The sequence below is a fragment of the Bos indicus genome, chromosome 24, assembly GCF_029378745.1.
Source record: "Bos indicus isolate NIAB-ARS_2022 breed Sahiwal x Tharparkar chromosome 24, NIAB-ARS_B.indTharparkar_mat_pri_1.0, whole genome shotgun sequence".
Classification (NCBI taxonomy): Eukaryota; Metazoa; Chordata; class Mammalia; order Artiodactyla; family Bovidae; genus Bos; species Bos indicus.
In genome coordinates, this window is record NC_091783.1 from 41,812,838 (window position 1) to 41,831,886 (window position 19,049).

Consider the following 19,049-nt stretch of genomic DNA (forward strand, 5'->3'; position numbering starts at 1 on the left):
AAAAAAAAGTTCATAGATAGAAAGAACAGATTGGTGGTTGCTGGAAGGAGGCGAGGACAGAAATGAATGAAAGAGGTCAAAAGATTTTTTAAAAAAAGTTACGGGAAAAAGGGAATGTATGGTGACTGTCGTTAACAACACTGTATTACATATTTCCAAGTTGCTAAGAGACTGAATCTCATAAATTTTCAACTATGCATGGTGATGGGTGTTACTAACTTACTGTGATTGCTTTGCAGTATATACAAATAAAATTATTATTGTGTTGTACATCTGAAACTAATATGTTTCATGTCAGTTATACATTAAAGAATGATTAAAAGTGGTAAATTCTATATTAAGTATATTTAACCACAGTTCATTTGTGTATTCAAAAAAACAGCATGGTTTTTCATTTAGAAATCGTAGGAAAATGATGATTGCTGAAGTAGAAATGTCAAAGGAACTTGAACCCAGATCTCCCGCATTGCAGGCAGATGCTTTACTGTCTGAGCCACCAGGGAAGCCCAAAGGAACCCTAACAAAATTCAAAAGAGGAAAAATAAGTGGCTAAAGTGGAGTGACGCTTACTCCTTGGACTGAAAGTTATGACCAACGGCAATGGCACCCCATTCCAGTACTTTTGCCTAGAAAATCCCATGGACGGAGGAGCCTGGTAGGCTGCAGTCCATGGGGTCGCTAGAGTCGGACATGACTGAGCGACTTCACTTTAACTTTTCACTTTCGTGCATTGGAGAAGGAAATGACAACCCACTCCAGTGTTCTTGCCTGGAGAATCCCAGGGACGGGAAGCCTGGTGGGCTGCTGTCAATGGGGTCGCACAGAGTCGGACTCGACTACAGCGACATAGCAGCAGCAGCAGATAGCATGTTCCAAAGCAGAGACATAACTTTGCCAACAAAGGTCCGTCTAGTCAAGGCTATGGTTTTTCCATTGGTCATGTATGGATGTGAGAGTTGGACTGTGAAGAAAGCTGAGGGCTGAAGAATTGATGCTTTTGAACTGTGGTGTTGGAGAAGACTCTTGAAGAGTCCCTTGGACTGCAAGGAGAGCCAACCACTCCATCCTAAAGGAGATCAGTCCTGGGTGTTCATTGGAAGGACTGATGCTGAAGCTGAAACTCCAGTACTTTGGCCACCTCATGCGAAGAGTTGACTCATTGGAAAAGACTCTAATGCTGGGAGGGATTGGGGGCAGGAGGAGAAGGGGATGACAGAGGATGAGATGGCTGGATGGCATCACTGACTCGATGGACATGAGTCTGAGTGAACTCCGGGAGTTGGTGATGGACAGGAAGGCCTGGCGTGCTGTGATTCATGGGGTCGCAAAGAGTCGGACACGACTGAGCAACTGAACTGAACTGAACTGAAAGTGGAGTGAAAAGGTTTTAATATTAAGAAGTCAGATAACCTAAGGGATTGGAGCATGGGATAGAGATGGGAGAGAGACAAGAAAACCAAAATGGGCAGGATTTTGAGGCAGAGATAAAGGCTGTCAATGAAGAAAAGTCAGTATGGAGTGGAGTGACTGGGGGGTAGGTATGCAGGTGCTTTCTGTGAAAAGGATCAAGGCAAATGTTGCTTTAACAGTTCCCAAACCATTAAAACTACCTGGGGAACTTCTTTGTAAAATAACCTGTTTGCTTTAGAATAGTTTTAGATACACAGAAGAATTGCAGAGATAGTACAGAGTTCCTGTGTACCTCACCCCAGTGTCCTCTGTGATCAGTGTCCTCTGTATACATTTATATAATTGATACATTCTTATTAACGCCAATTCATCCTGTATTCTGGTCTCTATAGTTTTTAACCTAATTTCATTTCTTTGTTCCAGGATCCTGTTCATGATACCCGATTACATTTAGTCATCATGTCTCCTTAAGTGCTCATGGCTGTGATAGTTTCTCAGATTGTCGTTGTTTTTGATGACCTTGAGAGTTTTATAGAGTACTGGTCAGGTGTTTTTGTAAGATGTCCCACTATTGAAATTCACCTTTTTTTTTTTCCTATGAAAAGCGTGGGGTTATTTATGCATTTTGAGAAGGAAGATTACAGAGGTAAAATGCCCTTTTAACCACATGTTATCAAAAAGGTACATACTGTCAACATGATTTATTACTACTGATGCTAACTTTGATCACCTTGCTGAGTTAGAATTTGTAGGGTTTTTCAACTTATCCTTCCTCCCCTTTCCATGTTGTGTTCTGTGGAAGGAAGTTATTGTGTGGCCCACACTTAACAGAGTAGGGCGTTTTGTCCTACCACCTTGAGAGCAGAAAATCCCCATGAACTACCGGGAATTCTTCATGGAAAATTTGTTCTCTCTTGTTCTTTGTCTTAATCATTTATTTGTGTCAGTATGGATACAGATATTTATACCTTGGATTATAACCCAGTACTGTTTTACTTACTCTGTTGCTCAGATTATCGTGAGTTTGCCAACGGGGACCTCCTTCAGTTGATATCTATATCCCTTTGACATATTCCCATTGTTAACTTTATATGTTTACATATTTTTTGAGCACGTCCTTACTCTGGCAGTATGAGAGTCTCCAGACTTTGTTTGTGTCCTGCCTCAGTCGTAGGATCAGCCATTTCTCTAAGGAGCCCAGAATCTTTTCATTGGAGAAAAGTAACAATAACCAAGATCTTAGGTGTGCTCCTTGTTAGTGAGGTGGTGTTGCTTCTGGGCTCACTTAGCTGACAGGAAGGAATATATGTATGTCTACTAATTCTGTATATGTATATCTGTGAATACTTTTGTGTGTAACTGTAGCCATTGGGTTGGCCAAAAAAGATCCTTCAGGTTTTTCTGTACCGTCTTTCATCAGACTAGACCTGAATTCATATTGATATCTCAGGCAGTAATCCTCTGCCGCATTCCAGCCTTCTTCTGACCTGCTTGTCTGGAGTGTCCTGCTCCTGTGGGGAGACGACCATCTCCTACCGTCCAGTGTCCGTTTTCTCAAATGTTTGTTTCCAGAGGACATGTGTAGTGATTTCAGAATTGTTAATGTGTACTTCCAGGGAGATTTTTTTATTGAAATAAAATTCCTATAATATAATTGTACAATTCAGTGGTTTTAAGTATACTTACATTATATTTATATATAATATACTATATAATATATTTATAATATGCATTATATATATAATATATATTTATATTATAAATTTAAGTATATAAATATATTTATATACTTTACAACAGTCACCACTAATTCCAGAACATTTTCATCATCCAGAAAGAAACCCTGTACCCGTCGAGCACCCAGTCCGTTTTCCCTCTTCCTCTGGCAGTACAAAGGAGCTTTTCAAAAAGCGGTGTTTGTCTTGCCTCCCCAGGTATCGTTTCAGTGGATCTAAAGATGAAGTTAGAGTCTGTATCTTTAAAAAAATATTCTGCTTTGCTTCTGATAAGCAAGTTTGAACAGGTGGCATGAGCCTAAAAGAACAGCATATTTTGAGTAAATTGAAATGTCATAAAAGTAGTAATGTCAATCAAGGAGCACCTCATCAAACCTAAAAATACTGCCAGCACAGTTTGATCATCTTTAAATTAATATCAGCCTAGGGTTGAAATGAGGGAAAGCATTATTTTAAACTGTCACTTTGTTGCATCTGTGTTTATGTTTCAGTTGTTTTAATCTGTATAGTCTGTATTTTTCCATTACTGTGTCTTGGTGTCAGTAACTTTGTTCTGCTTGTTTTCTCTTGGGGGTATTGTTTTGCTTTGTTTTTGACATTTTTTAAACTTCTACTTACCTTAGTCCAATCGTAGGAAAATTCTCTCTTCCTGTCCCCACTACCTTGGTAAAAATGGATTCTTAAAAAAGTACTCATTGCCAAGTAACTCTGGAGCTATGCTAAAGCCAAGTATATCTGATAACTTAGTTGGGAAGACTAGCTAGGACACTTTGAGTTAGATCTCTTCTGGTTTTTTAGATGGAAGCTAAAGACAAAAGCATAGTGGTTTGTGATTTCCCAATGAAGAATTTTTAAGTCAGACTTACAGTTGAAAGAGTGACTAAAGGCAACAGAATAAAATGGTGTTTAAAGCACTGGTTCTGAGGGTCCAGTACTCACTAAAGCTGCAAGACTAGGAAGTGTCTCAAAGAGACTTTTCTTTAATTCTTAAAGGGACGCTTCTGTCGATTTTTACCATAGCATACAGCTTCACAGGTTCTGTTATCTATTTCTGTTCTCCAAAATTCTCCATCTGTACTGCCAACCAAAGGTGTTTTTTCTCTCATTCTTACCTTGCCTATAGCCCACCAGCGTCTTCTCTCTCTCCTTTGTCTTTTAACTTGCCCTCCTTTTGACATGCTGGATAGTTTTTTCCCCCACAGACATGGTGCCAAAGTTTATTTGGAGTAGCTTTTTAGAGTATCTTCTCAACAAAGTTTGGACTCTTCCTGTTGGCAATTTTATACTCTCTGCTAAAAAGATAAACTTCTCCCCAAATAGTTAGCTTTAAGCTTTAGTATAACAGGCAGTTCATAAATAAAAAAGAGAAACTTAAAAATGTTTATTGAAGAGCCAGGGTAGTTATTCTGTCTGACCTGCAGGCAAGACTTAGCATCATTGCAGTTACCTTGTTTCAAAAAGGATGTTTATCTGTGTGTACCATTGTTCTTGAGTTAGTTGTATTTGCTTCTGCTGTTCTTGTTACACCTGTTTGGTTAAACTTTGTGAGTAATGATATACATTTATATCAACAATAATATTTGGCAGATTTCCAATAAACTGGACTTCTGTGGGGCATGCATGCATTGTGTCCCCCAAGCATCAAGTGTGCATTGTGTCTCAGAATTCATCTCAATTCATCAATTCATCTCAGAAATGAATTGATAAGACTCCATTTGCTAAAGCAAATGTGTGTATAATCCAAGAGAATTTGTGGAATGATTTTTCCTACTAAAAAGAATTTGATAAGGTAGATAGACATGAAATCTTTTCCACCACCTTACACAGGTCAAGAGATGTGACATATGTAACTTTCTTCCAGTTGTGATTTTACACCTGCCCTCTCAAAAGCAGTTTCTAGAGATCTCAATGAAGGAGGCTTTGAAAAATCAGTTTAGAAAATACTGCTTAGGGAACTTCCCTGGTGGTCCAGTGGCTAAGACTCTGAGCTCTCAGTGCAGGGGGCCCAGGTTCTATCCCTGGTCAGGGAGCTAGATCCCACATGCTCCAACTAAGACCTGGAGCAGCCAAATAAATAAATAAAATTAAAAAAAAAAAAAAAGAAAATACTGCTTAAAGTTACATTTAAATGTAAAGCACAAGCTGGAATCAAGATTGCTGGGAGAAATATCAGTGTCTTCAGCTATGCAGATGACCCCACCCTTACGGCAGAAAGTGAAGAGAAACTGAAGAGCCTCTTGATGAAAGTGGAGAGTGAAAGAGCTGGCTTAAAACTCAAAATCCAAAAATCTAAGATTGTGGCATCTGGTCCCATCACTTCATGGCAAATAGATGGGGAAACAATGGAATCAGTGACAGACTTTATCTTTTGGGGCTCTAAAATCACTGCAGATGGTGACTGCAGCCATGAAATTAAAAGATGCTTGCTCCTTGGAAGAAAAGTTATGACCAGCCCAGACAGCATATTAAAAAGCAGAGACATTACTTTGCTAACAAAGGTCCGTCTAGTCAAAGCTATGGTTTTTCCAGTAGTCATGTGTGGATGTTAAGAGTTGGACCATAAAGAAAGCTGAGCACCGAAGAATTGATGCTTTTGAACTGTGTTGTTGGAGAAGACTCTAGAGAATCCCCTGGACTGCAAGTAAATCCAACCAGTTAATTTTAAAGGAAATCAGTCCTGAATATTCATTGGAAGGACTGATGCTGAAGCTTCACTACTTTGGTCACCTGATGCGAAGAACTGACTCATTGGAAAAGACCCGGATGCTGGGAAGACTGAAGTCAAGAGGAGAAGGGGACAACAGAGGATGAGATGGTTGGATGGCATCATCAGCTCGATGGACATGAATTTGAGCAAGCTCTGGGAGATGGTGATGGACAGGGAGGCCTGGTGTGCTGCAGTCCATGGGGTCCCAAAGAGTTGGACATGACTGAGCTGCTGAACTAAGCTGAAAGAATTGGATAGAACTTAAATCATTTTCTACTTGTAATCTAAAAGAAAGAAATGTTAACTGTGGTTTATAGGCTTCTGTTGAGACTATTTCAAACTTAAAAATACAAAAAAGCAATAACTAAAACAATTTTTCTGTCTAGAGGAAAAAATCGACTTCCAGGGAAGCCAGTATTAAATGTTATAATTAATAAGCAGTGACAAGAAACTAATGGTTGCTCTAAAATCTTCCTGTAAAAAATAGAAACAGATAAATGTAGGAGAAGAAAGCTGTGGAGTGTTTATGGTGTAACTAACAGCCTGTAGAGGAACAAACTAAATATACCAGTGCTTGAATGCTCTTCAGAATCCATTTCATTGTAAGTTAAAATATTCTTCCAAAGAGTTATCGTTCTGTGAAAAAAGGAAATGATAGTAAAATGATTTGTTTTGTTTTTCAAGAGACTATCAGGCTGCCTAATGTGGTTATTTTTAAATTAGATAGTAATCCACACACCCACATATATACACATTGTGTTTAGTATGGTAGGGAAATCCCCTATTTTTAATTTTTCTAAGTGAATTATTTTCTGAGATCTTTTATATGATTAAAAATAATCCATCATTTAATTTGTTTTTCAAACTTCCCTTATGATAAGAACCAGTGGGATATTTATTGAAATGACAAATTCCTGAGTCTATTTCAGACATACTAAATGTGTAGCACTTATCATCAAGGACTTCTGGGGCCATTGTTGTTTATTTGCTTGATAAATTTAAGTTGTTAATGGATTCAATTTTTTTGACTAGTAATCAAATGATGTAATGTACTAAGTACAGAGTCTGTGACTATTTAGAGAGCTGTGAAATTTCTAAGTGTGTTTTTGAGAGTAGCATGCATGTAGGAAGGGGGAACAGTGGAAGGTGACACTGAATATATAGATGGTTCAAGACAGTGATATTAACCAACCAGAAATATTCACCCATCCATTACTCACCACTGTGTAAGAAATTTAATAAATTTTTGGTATAATTTTGACTCAGCTTAAAAAAAACAACCTTTGTTCTTAAAGTGCTTACAGTAAAAGAATAAATGGCATATATGCAGTTTCTTCATCCAAAGGATGTTTAGTTTATACTCAAGTTTTTGATGTATCTATATTTACTATCTTGGTACTTCTGAATAGCAACTGGAATAGTTTATTAGAAACAAAGTTAATCAGATAGCAATACTATTAAAGATAATTTTTTTTAGTATCCCTTGAATGATCACAAACAGGAACATCATTAAAAAAAAAACTTAGAATGCTGAATCACTTTTAGAAAAAGATATGTTTTACTACTGTGACTGAGAAGAAAAACTCTTGAATATAATAGCATACATTTATGGATTGTCAGCCCCAGAATTAAGTTGCTGTCAGATGAATATGTGGTCTCCTTGGTCTATAAGAATCAAGAATGTATTTATTGTAAAGGAAGAAGCACCTTTGAAAAGGTAGAATCAAAACTTTTGCCTGTTTCTTTTAGCTGTTAGAGAGCAAAGGAAGTCTGTCATAGAGCTTGCAGACAGCTGGCCCTTAACAGGTATTGCTGTCTCTCTGCAGTCTTAGGGCAAGGAGGTTGAACAATAAGCAGTGTTGTAATAGTCACCAAAACTATCATACAGAGGATGGAAGTAAAGAATAACTCTTCTTAGCCTTGGGAAGATACCACCAACTATTTTCACTTGTAAAGCGCTGTACTAGTTTGCCTTTCCATCTAACCCTTGGCTGTATATATAAGAGTTCTGGTTCCCCTACATCTTCACCAATACTTGGTCTTCCTTACTGTTTAATATTAGCCGTTCTCATGGATATATAATGGTATTTCATTATTATGTTCCTGATGACCAATGAGGTTGGACATCTTTTTCTGTATATTCATTGGACTGTTTAAATCTTTTGTTCTTTTAAGGTTGGATTATCCTAATTGATCTGTTATTTATTTATATATTCTGGATATAAGTATTTTATAACGACATAGTTTGCAGGTATTTTCTCCCTGCATGTCTTGCTCTTCATTTGCTTAACAGTGTCATTTAAAGTGCAAGAGTATCCTCTGTGAAGTCCCACTTAATCCATATATTTTCTTTTGTAATAAATTTCTGCTTTTCATAGCCTATTTAAGAAATATTGGCTAACCCAAGGTCACTAAAATATCCTCCTGTGTTTTCTGCTAGATGTTACAGATGAATGGATGCTTTTTCTGCATCTGTTGAAATGGTTATTTCTCTTAGGCTGTTAATACAGTGAATTACCTAGATTGATTGCCAAACATTAAGGTGACCTCAAATTCCTTGTGTAAATCCCACGAAGTCATGATGTATTATCTTTTTTTATATAGTTGGATTTTTTTTTTTTTTTTTTACTAATTTACCAATTTTTACAAGTTCACTAAAATTTGGTTGACAGTTTTGTTATATGATTATAAAGTATATTGCTCTGGAATTTTCTTGTAAAAGACTGATTTTGCTATCAGAGTACTGATGGACTCGTAAAATATATTCTCTTTCCTTTCCAGGAGAGTTTTGTAGGATTTTGTAGAGTTTACCATTGATGCTAGGAGTTTTTTTTTCTAAATATGAAATTGAGTCATTTAAAAAGTATTGACCTATTGAGATTGTCTTATTCATTGAGCTTTGGTAGTGTGTGCCTTTCAAGGAATTTGTCTATTTCATTTAATTTGAATTTATTAGTATTAAGTTTGTGATGTTCCCCTATTGTCCTTTACTTATTGATATTTTTAGTATCTGTAGTAATGCTCCCCTTTTCATTGATTATTTTGATTATATAGGTTTTCTCTCTTTTATTTCAAATCAGTTCAGTTGCTCAGTTGTGTCCAACTCTTTGCGATCCAATGGACTACAGCACGCCAGGCTTCCCTGTCCATCACCAGCTCCCAGAGCTTACTCAAACTCATGTCCATCAAGTTGGTGATGCCATCCAACCATCTCATCCTCTATTGTCCCCTTCTCCTGCCTTCAATCTTTCCTAGCATCAGGATCTTTTGCAATGAGTCAGTTCTTCGCATCAGGTGGCCAGTATTGGAGTTTCAGCTTCAGCATCATTCCTTCCAATGAATGTTCAGGACTGACTTCCTTTAGGATGGACTGATTGGATCTCTTTGCTGTCCAGGGGACTCTCAAGAGTCTTCTCAAACACCACAGTTTCAAAAGCATCAATTCTTCGGCGCTCAGCTTTCTTTATAGTCCAACTGTCACATCCGTACATGACTACTGGAAAAACCATAGCTTTGACTAGATGGACTTTTGTTAGCAAAGTAATGTCTCTGCTTTTTAATATGCTGTCTAGGTTGGTCATAATTTTTCTTCCAAGGAGCAAGCATCTTTTACTTTCATGACTGCAGTCACCATCTGCAGTGATTTTGGAGCACAAAAAGATCATCTGTCACTGATTCCATTGTTTCCCCATCTATTTGCCACGAAGTGATTGGACCAGATGCCATGATCTTAGTTTTCTGAATGTTGGGTTTTAAGCCAGTTTTTTCACTCTCCTCTTTCACTTTCATCAAGAGGCTCTTTAGTTCTTCACTTTCTGCCATAAAAATGGTGTCATCTGCATATCTGAGGTTATGGATATTTCTCCCAGCAATCTTGATTGCAGCTTGTGCTTCATCCATTCCAGCATTTCTCATGATGTACTCTGCCTATAAGTTAAATAAATGGAGTGACAATATACAGCCTTGACATATGCGTTTCCCAATTTGGAACCAGTCTGTTGTTCCTTGTCCAGTTCTAAATGCCTCTTGACGTGCATACAGATTTCTCAGGAGACAGGTCAGGTGGTCTGGTATTCCCATCTCTAAGAATTTTCCACAGTTTGTTGTGATCCACACAGTCAAAGGCTTTGGTGTAGTCAATAAAGCAGAAGCAGATGTTTTTCTGGAACTCTCTTGCTTTTCGATGATCCAGCAGATTTTGGCAATTTGATCTCTAGTTCCTCTGCCTTTTCTAAATCCATCTTGAACATCCGGAAGTTCGCAGCTCACGTATTGTTGAAGCCTGGCTTGGAGAATTTTGAGCTTTACTTTGCTAGTGTGTGAAATGAGTGCAGTTGTTCAGTAGTTTGAACATTCTTTGGCATTGCCTTTCTTTGGGATTGGAATGAAAACTGACCTTTTCCAGTCCTGTGGCTACTGCTGAGTTTTCCAAATTTGCTGGCATATTGAGTGCAGCACTTTAATAGCGTCACCTTTTAGGGTTTGAAATAGCTCAACGGGAATTCCATCACCTCCACTAGTTTTGTTCGCAGTGATGCTTCCTAAGGTCCACTTGACTTCACATTCCAGGATGTCAGGCTCTAGGTTGGTGATCACACCATCGTGATTATCTGGGTTGTGAAGATCTTTTTTGTATAGTTCTTCTGTGTATTCTTGCCACCTCTTCTTAATATCTTCTGCTTCTGTTAGGTCCATACCATTTCTGTCCTTTTATTGCGCCCATCTTTGCATGAAATGTTCCCTTGGTATCTAATTTTCTTGCAGAAATTTTTCTATAAAATTTTCTTGAAGAATTTTCTATAAATGTCAATTAAATCCAGTCCACATTGATGGCATTTTTCCAGTCCTTTTCTATCTTTGTTGATATTCTGTCTTACTTAGTAGTGAGCCTCTAACTATAACTATCAATTTGGTTATTTCTTCTGTCAGTTTCATTGATTTTTATTTCTTGCACTTTGAAGGTCTGTTGCTATTTAGATATATGTTCCGTGAACTGGTCCTTTTATTGGTATGTAATATGTAATGTCCCTCTTTGCTTTGAGATCTGTTTTGTCTGATATTAATATAGTTACTCCAGCTTTCCTTTGAGTATGCTTGCATGGCATGTCTTTTTCCATTCTTTTACTTTTAATCTACTCATACCATTATATTTGAAGTGAATTTATTAGTAATACATAGTTTGATCATTGTTTCCCTCTTCTCTGACAATCTGTGTCTTTTAATTGGTGTTTTTCGTGTTTGCATTTTATATAATTATTGCTATGTTTCAATTAGGTCTATCATTTTATTACTGTTTTGTGTGTTCCTTCTGTTTTTCATTCCTCAGTATTTCTGTTTCTGCCTTCTGTTGGGTTATTTGTACATCTTTAAAGATTCAAGTTTTACTTACCCAATGTGATTTTGATCACCTCTTTGTGCATCAATCATTCTAATGATTACATTATATATCTGAGGCCCAGAACCTAATTACATATCAAATACTTGACTGACTAATATTTTAAAAATCCAGTTGTCAGTTTTCTTGCTGCTGAGATTTTCCAAATGCAGTTATTGAATAATAATAGCTTTTTCCAACAGTCTATTAATATAATATTTTTGCCAAGTTTAATTTTAATTAAAAAAATATTCATGACATTTCTTCATTCACCAGTGACTTGTTTCACTTGATCTACAAAAGAGATACTGCTTTATCTTCATAGTCTCGCCTGGGTTAGTGCATATTGATACTATGCAGCTCAGTTTTGCTTTTGAGTCAGAATTTTTCTGTTTAGATATGACTTGTAACTCTTAACTCTGTAAGCTTTGCATAGAGCTGGCTTTGAGGACAGTGCTATGTTTAAATGACTCTGTTTATATAGTAACAGTAGAAACAGTTAAATGACCCCAAGGGAAACTTTACCTCTTTGGTATAGTGTCAATATTTTCCCTTTATTTCTTGAAGTTTGCTTCCTGCTCTATAAAATGAAAGATTTGAACTATTTAAACTCTGGAAGTTTAATGTGTTGCAGTATACTCTAATTTGGCTACATTCAGGTTAATTTAAACTAGTTTTGATAATTTACCAATTAACTCAGTTCAGTTAAGGATATTTTGGTTATGTTTCTATTGAAACCACAAATTTTAAAGTACCAGTTTGAAGAATATAGATTTTTACTAATTTTCTATTCCGAATGTCTGGATTTCAGTAATTTGTATAGATCCTAGAATGTATCATACTTAGATCCAAACCCCCTTATAGGAAATTTACAGCATGAAGTGGTTAAAATTAGGGTTGTCAGTTGTTAGGCTAGTTGCTGTGGCCCAAGTTCTGCTCCCATTGGCCGACAGCCTCAGTGTAGCCGGAGGCTGTGCAGGAGAGCTTTCTGTGGTCAAGAACAGATAACGGTGCCAACAATACAGATGTACTATGTAGTGTGGGAGCAATTTTTAATTAATTTAACTTTCAACAACCCTATGTGGCTAACAGACAGCAACACAGGTCTAGCCTCATGGCTACCTGTTTTGTATTGTAAAACCCACATTTTGGAATTTTTTCTGGATCTCTCAAGCAACAGCTTCCAAGAGGCTCTTTGATCTATTAAATCAGTTTGTAGAGCAGGAGACAGAAGACTAAACAAGTTGGAAAGAAAACAATACATAAAGTGACAATTACAGTATGATAAGGATTAAATCAATGTATAGGCTATAGAGTGACTAAATACCTGGAGGTGTCTGGGAGTTCAGTGAATGAAAAGAAACCACTCTGGGGATTTTAAGTAGTGAGGACTTTATTGAAAATAGCATTAGATGTTGTAAAATTACTCATCATACCTAGAAATAATTAGAAATAATTTCCAGACCAATGCAGAACTACCAGAGAATCTGTTATGAGCTACAACTGCTGGAGCCATGCTGGGCGGGGTGACAGACACTTAACTTCCACTTCGACATGGCTGGTTACCCCAAAAACTAAGGTTAGATACTAGTCTAGAGAAGATGGAAAGTGATATAATAGTAGTTTTCTTCTTTTCAGTGGCAAGCTGAATGGACTTAAATAGGAGATCTGTGATTAAAAGCTTAGATCATTAAATGAAAGCTTACTTTAGGCTAAGATAACCTACCTAAGAAATGACCTTATAGAGACATCGAGGAAACCAAATTGCACTAATTGTGGTGCATAAACTTTAAGTAGGTTTTATTGCATACCTTTACAAATAACCCTTATATATCCATTCTTTACAGATCCAGGATGAGAAGACTGACAGAAGAAGAAGCTAGCTGAACAGCTATAAGATGCCCAAATCTGGGTTCACAAAACCAGTTCAGAGTGAAAATTCTGACAGTGACAGCAATATGGTAGAAAAACCATATGGAAGAAAGGTATATGATTATGCTAAAGATTTTGTCGACTCTTTGGAAATTGTGAAATAAAACCTCCTGATTTAGTACTTTTATATACTTTTTTAAAAACTTCTCTAGTTGTAGGTTTTATTTATTTAATTTTGGGCATACCTAGAAGCTTGCCAGATCTTAGTTGCCCTTCCAGGGGTTGAACCTGGCCCTCTGCAGTGAAGTAGTTAGATGTCCTAAACACTGAATTAAGGTGCCAGGGAATTCCCATGATTTAGTATTTTTAATATTAATAATTATCCATCAAATAAAAAGTAGTATGGAAGGCAAATCCTGGGGGTGAGATTGTTTTTCATTCCCTAAGGTAACAAAATTACTAAGATTGCACAGTTAACTTGAGAAATAATCATGGGGTGGGGGATCCAAGACTTCACAGTCATTTTTTATTTCTTCCCCCTGACTCCTGGTAGCAGAACACACAAATACAGTAGCTATTCAGTTTTCCATGTCTGTAACTTTGGATAAATCTTATGTAATTTTTCCAACTTCAGTGTAATAGAGGACAGTGGTACTTTCTAGAATTGTTGTGACAGTGAAATGACTAAACTGTTGTATCTAATACAATGCTTGTTACACAGTAACAAGTACTCAATAAATGTTAACTGTTTTTGTTCTTCGTTATTAGTCCTTGCCAGTGATTCTGCCCTTTTACAACTATCCTTCACCATTCCTATTTAATTTAGGCCCTCTAAACCTCTAAACCTTTATGATTATACAGTGGAAGTGAGAAATAGATTTAAGGGACTAGATCTGATAGAGTGCCTGATGAACTATGGATGGAGGTTCGTGACATTGTACAGGAGACAGGGATCAAGACCATCCCCATGGGAAAGAAATGCAAAAAAGCAAAATGCCTGTCTGGGGAGCCCTTACAAATAGCTGTGAAAAGAAGAGAAGTGAAAAGCAAAAGAGAAAAGGAAAGATAGAAGCATCTGAATGCAGAGTTCCAAAGAATAGCAAGAAGAGATAAGAAAACCTTCCTCAGCGATCAATGCAAAGAAATAGAGGAAAACAACAGAATGGGAAAGACTAGAGATCTCCTCAGGAAAATTAGAGATCAAGGGAACATTTCATGCAAAGATGGGCTCGATAAAGGACAGAAATGGTAGGGACCTAACCGAAGCAGAAGATATTAAGAAGAGATGGCAAGAATACACAGAAGGACTGTACAAAAAAGATCTTCACGACCCAGATAATCATGATGGTGTGATCACCAACCTAGAGCCAGACATCCTGGAATGTGAAGTCAAGTGGGCCTTAGAAAGCATCACTACGAACAAAGCTAGTGGAGGTGATGGAATTCCAGTTGAGCTATTTTAAATCCTGGAAGATGATGCTGTAAAAGTGCTGCACTCAGTATGCCAGCAAATTTGGAAAACTCAGCAGTAGCCACAGGACTGGAAAAGGTCAGTTTTCATTCCAATCCCAAAGAGGCAATGCCAAAGAATGCTCAAACTACCGCACAATTGCACTCATCTCACATGCTAGTAAAGTAATGCTCAAAATTCTCCAAGCCAGGCTTCAGCAATACATGAACCGTGAACTTCCAGATGTTCAAGCTGGTTTTAGAAAAGGCAGAGGAATCAGAGATCCAATTGCTGTAACATCCTCTGGATCATGGAAAAGGCAAGAGAGTTCCAGAAAAACATCTATTTCTGCTTTATTGACTATGCCAAAGCCTTTGACTGTGTGGATCACAATAAACTGTGGAAAATTCTGAAAGAGATGGGAATACCAGCCCACCTGACCTGCCTCTTGAGAAGCCTGTATGCAGGTCAGGAAGCAACAGTTAGAACTGGACATGGAACGACAGACTGGTTCCAAATAGGAAAAGGAGTATGTCAAGGCTGTATATTGTCACCCTGCTTATTTAACTTCTATGAAGAGTACATCATGAGAAATGCTGGACTGGAAGAAACACAAGCTGGCATCAAGATTGCCGGGAGAAATATCAATAACCTCAGATATGCAGATGACACCACCCTTGTGGCAGAAAGTGAAGAGGAACTCAAAAGCCTCTTGATGAAAGTGAAAGTGGAGAGTGAAAAAGTTGGCTTAAAGCTCAACATTCAGAAAACGAAGATCATGGCATCTGGTCCCATCACTTCATGGGAAATAGATGGGGAAACAGTGGAAATAGTGTCAAACTTTATTTTTCTGGGCTCCAAAATCACTGCAGATGGTTACTGCAGCCATGAAATTAAAAGACGCTTACTCCTTGGAAGGAAAGTTATGACCAACCTAGATAGCATATTCAAAAGCAGAGACATTACTTTGCCAACAAAGGTCCATCTAGTAAAGGCTATGGTTTTTCCTGTGGTCATGTATGGATGTGAGAGTTGGACTGTGAAGAAAGCTGAGGGCTGAAGAATTGATGCTTTTGAACTGTGGTGTTGTAGAAGACTCTTGAGAGTCCCTTGGACTGCAGGGAGATCCAACCAGTCCATTCTAAAGGAGATCAGTCCTGGGTGTTCTTTGGAAGGAATGATGCTAAAGCTGAAACACCAGTACTTTGGCCACCTCATGCGAAGAGTTGACTCATTGGCAAAGACTCTGATGCTGGGAGGGATCGGGGGCAGGAGGAGACGGGGATGACAGAGGATGAGATGGCTGGATGACATCACCGACTCAATGGACGTGAGTTTGAGTGAACTCTGGGAGTTGGTGATGGACAGGGAGGCCTGGCGTGCTGCAGTTCATGGGGTGGCAAAGAATTGGACACGACTGAGCGACTGAACTTAACTGAAACCTTTAAACTGACTTCTGCAGTTGTCTAGTAATTGGTCTCACTGTCCCTAGTCTCTCCTTCATCTAGTTTTATACATTACCTTTCAAGTGTTGTGTTTTTTTTTTTAATTTTATTTTCTTTCTTTTAAGTTCTTTTCTTCCCCTCAGCCATTTTATTGTTGAAGAACATCTGAAATATTTCCAGTTTTTGGCTAAAATGAATAAAGATTCTCTAAACATATGTGTATACGTCTTTTTTTAAACAGGTTTTTTGAGGTATAATTAAATGCCATAAAATTTACCCATATCATGTGCAATTCAATGATTTTTAGTAAGTTTATAAAATTGTGCAACTATCATCATAATGCAATTTAGACCATTTCCATCACTGTTAAAAGATCCTTATGCTCATTTGCAGTGTGTCCCTGTTTCCACCCCAAACCCCAAGCAACCTCAAATCTGCTTTCAAAATCAAACATGTAAGATTTCAACTTTGTTCTTCTAAAAAATTCTTCTGGCTATTTAGGTCCTTTGCAGTTCCATGTGAATTTTGGGATTAGCTTATCAGCTTCCACAAAAAAAAAACCCTGACATTTTTATAGGTATTTTATTGAAACTGTAGATTATAGACTGCAGTAGTACTGTCATCTTAACAATATGTCTTCCAATCCATCGCCACAGAATATCTCTCCATTTATTTAGATTTCCAGTTTCCCTGACTAATGCTTTGTAGTTTTCAATGTACAGATCTTGTAATTGTATTATTAAATTATTAATATTTCATTCTTTCAGATGCTACTGTAGATAATTTCATTTTGGATTTTTTTATTGTTTAGTATATAGAAATGCAGAATATTTTTGTATGCTGATCTTGTATCCTTTGACCTTACTGAGCTCATATATTGAATTGATTCTAAAAGTTTGTGAATTCCTTAGGATTTTCTGCATTTGGGATTATGTCATCTGCTTACAGAAATAATTTAACTTCTTTCCCAATATGAATGCTTTTATTTCCTTTCTTGCTTGATTGCACTCGCATTCTCTGGTTTTGATTGTAGTGTTTAACCCACTCACATTTAATTAATTATTGATAAGGTTGGATTTATAGTTGACACTTTGCTCTCTGTTGTTATGTTTCAGATCTTTTTCTTCTCCCCTCTCTGCCTCTTTAAAATACATATTTTTCAGTGCACTATTTAAATTTCTGTGTTTGTGACCATGTTTCTTAAATTATATTTTTAAGTGTTGATCTAGGGATTATAATGTGTATGCCAATTACATGTTATTATTGCGTTAAATGCAGTAAAATAAAGCAACTTTGCTCCAGTATAGCTGTATTACCTTCCCTTCGTTTGTGTTATCTGTGTAATATAGATTATATCTACATTTGTTATTAGCACAACAACAGAATGTTATAATTATTATTTTATACAGTTTTGTTTTTTAAAGAAGAGAATTAAAGAGAACTGTATATATTTATATAGTTCTTTGTTTTTACCAGTTCTGGCACTCTTAATTTCTTCTTATGAATTCAGGGGACTGGTGTCATTTCCTTACCATCTATAAGAATTTTCCTTAGGATTTACTGTAAGACAGGTTCTCAACTGTGATTTCTCTGTCTTTGTTGACCTAGGAACATCTTGATTCTGCCATTCTTAAAAAATGAGTATTTTGCGATATAATTCACATACCATACAATTTACTCATTTAAAATGTAGAATTCAGTTGCGCAATCATTACCTTTATCAATTTTAGTATATTTTCACCTGAAAAAAAAACCCTGTGTACCTATTAGCAGTAACTCCCCATTCTGCCCCCAAATCCCACAGCCCTAGATAGTGTGAATAAGCCTACATTGAGTCTCTATAGACTTTCCTATTCTGGATATTTCACCTAAGTAGAGTTACACAGTTTGTGGTCATTCATGACTGTTTGCCTTTATTTTATTGGATATAGAATTCTTACTTGACTTTTTTCCCTTTTAGTATTAATAGATTGTCATCCTTCTTTCTTGCTTCAAGTGTTTCTAATGAGAAGTCAGTTGTTAATTGTGGTGAATTTTTTTCATTGCTGTTCCTTTTTTTTTCTTTAAATAATTTGACTGTAATGTGTTTAGGATCCCTTTGTGATTATTCTACCTGGAATTTGTTGAGTTTCTGGGATCTGTAGATTAATATTTCATGAATTGGTGTGTTAAATTTACTGATTTTTTTTTTTTTTTTGCCATCTCACATCTGTTATTGAAGATACCTAGTATATTTTCAGTCACTCTACTTTTCAAATCCAGTATTTCCATTTGGCTTTCTTTGTAATTTTCCTTTGTTCCAAATCTCTGTTTGATAAGTTGTGGTACTTTGATTCTTTAAACAATGTTTTCTTTCATTTGGATAGTTACTTTACAGTCTTTGCCAAAGCTAGTATCTTGACCCACTCAGAGAAGTTTCTGTTGAATACTTTTTCCTTGCTTTCCCATCTGTCTTCATTTTTGTTGAAAACTAAACAGTTTGGGTCATATATTACAACTCTGGTTTCTCTTTATTTTCCACCTGAAAGTTACAACTGTTGCTAGTTTTTTGTTTGCTTTTAGTAAGATGTCAGGTGTTTTGGATATTTGTTACTTTGTCACAACCACTGGGTTCTAGTTTGGGAGGGGGGTGTTTGGTCTTGGTTTTGGGGGGTTGCCCTATACTTAACATGGGTTAGTCAGCAGCCATTGATTCAGACACTTTGCTGAAACACCAGGAGCCAGTAAGGCTCCTTCCACTGGTAGATTTGCATGTGTGTTGGGGAGTGTGTTCAGTGTTCAGGCATTTTCAGATCTACCCTAGCATTTACTTTCCATTGGGCTCAGCCAGGTCTTCCTTCATGCGTGCAGGCTCCTTGTCGACTCAGGGTGTTGTGGAGAGCTTGGACCCTCACACATCTCCACCACATGCACACATAGTCTTGGTGTCATTGGGGGTATGTGCAGAGGTTAGTCATTCTCTGATCTTCCCCACTTGCTTTCCCAGCTACCCTGTCAGCCAGGGGTGAATGGCTGTCTTATCTAGTGCTCCCCTGGCTCTTTGATTTCTTCAATC

At 37.2% G+C, this 19,049-nt stretch overlaps 1 protein-coding gene across 5 annotated transcripts in view; it reads left to right on the top strand.

Moving 5' to 3' along the window:
* ANKRD12 (ankyrin repeat domain 12) overlaps positions 1–19,049 on the top strand; it is a 99,095-nt gene that overhangs the window by 21,452 nt on the left and 58,594 nt on the right. For 3 of the 5 annotated variants that reach the window (XM_070778936.1, XM_070778938.1, XM_019986558.2), the window contains exon 2: positions 13,075–13,212. The exons of 1 other annotated variant lie outside the window; for it this stretch is intronic. In XM_070778936.1, the coding sequence (XP_070635037.1) occupies positions 13,126–13,212 (87 nt within the window). In that variant the 5' untranslated portion in view covers positions 13,075–13,125. Of the gene's footprint in view, positions 1–13,074; positions 13,213–16,387; positions 16,449–19,049 lie in introns of those variants that run through there. One more of the 5 variants, XM_070778937.1, reaches the window with a different exon arrangement.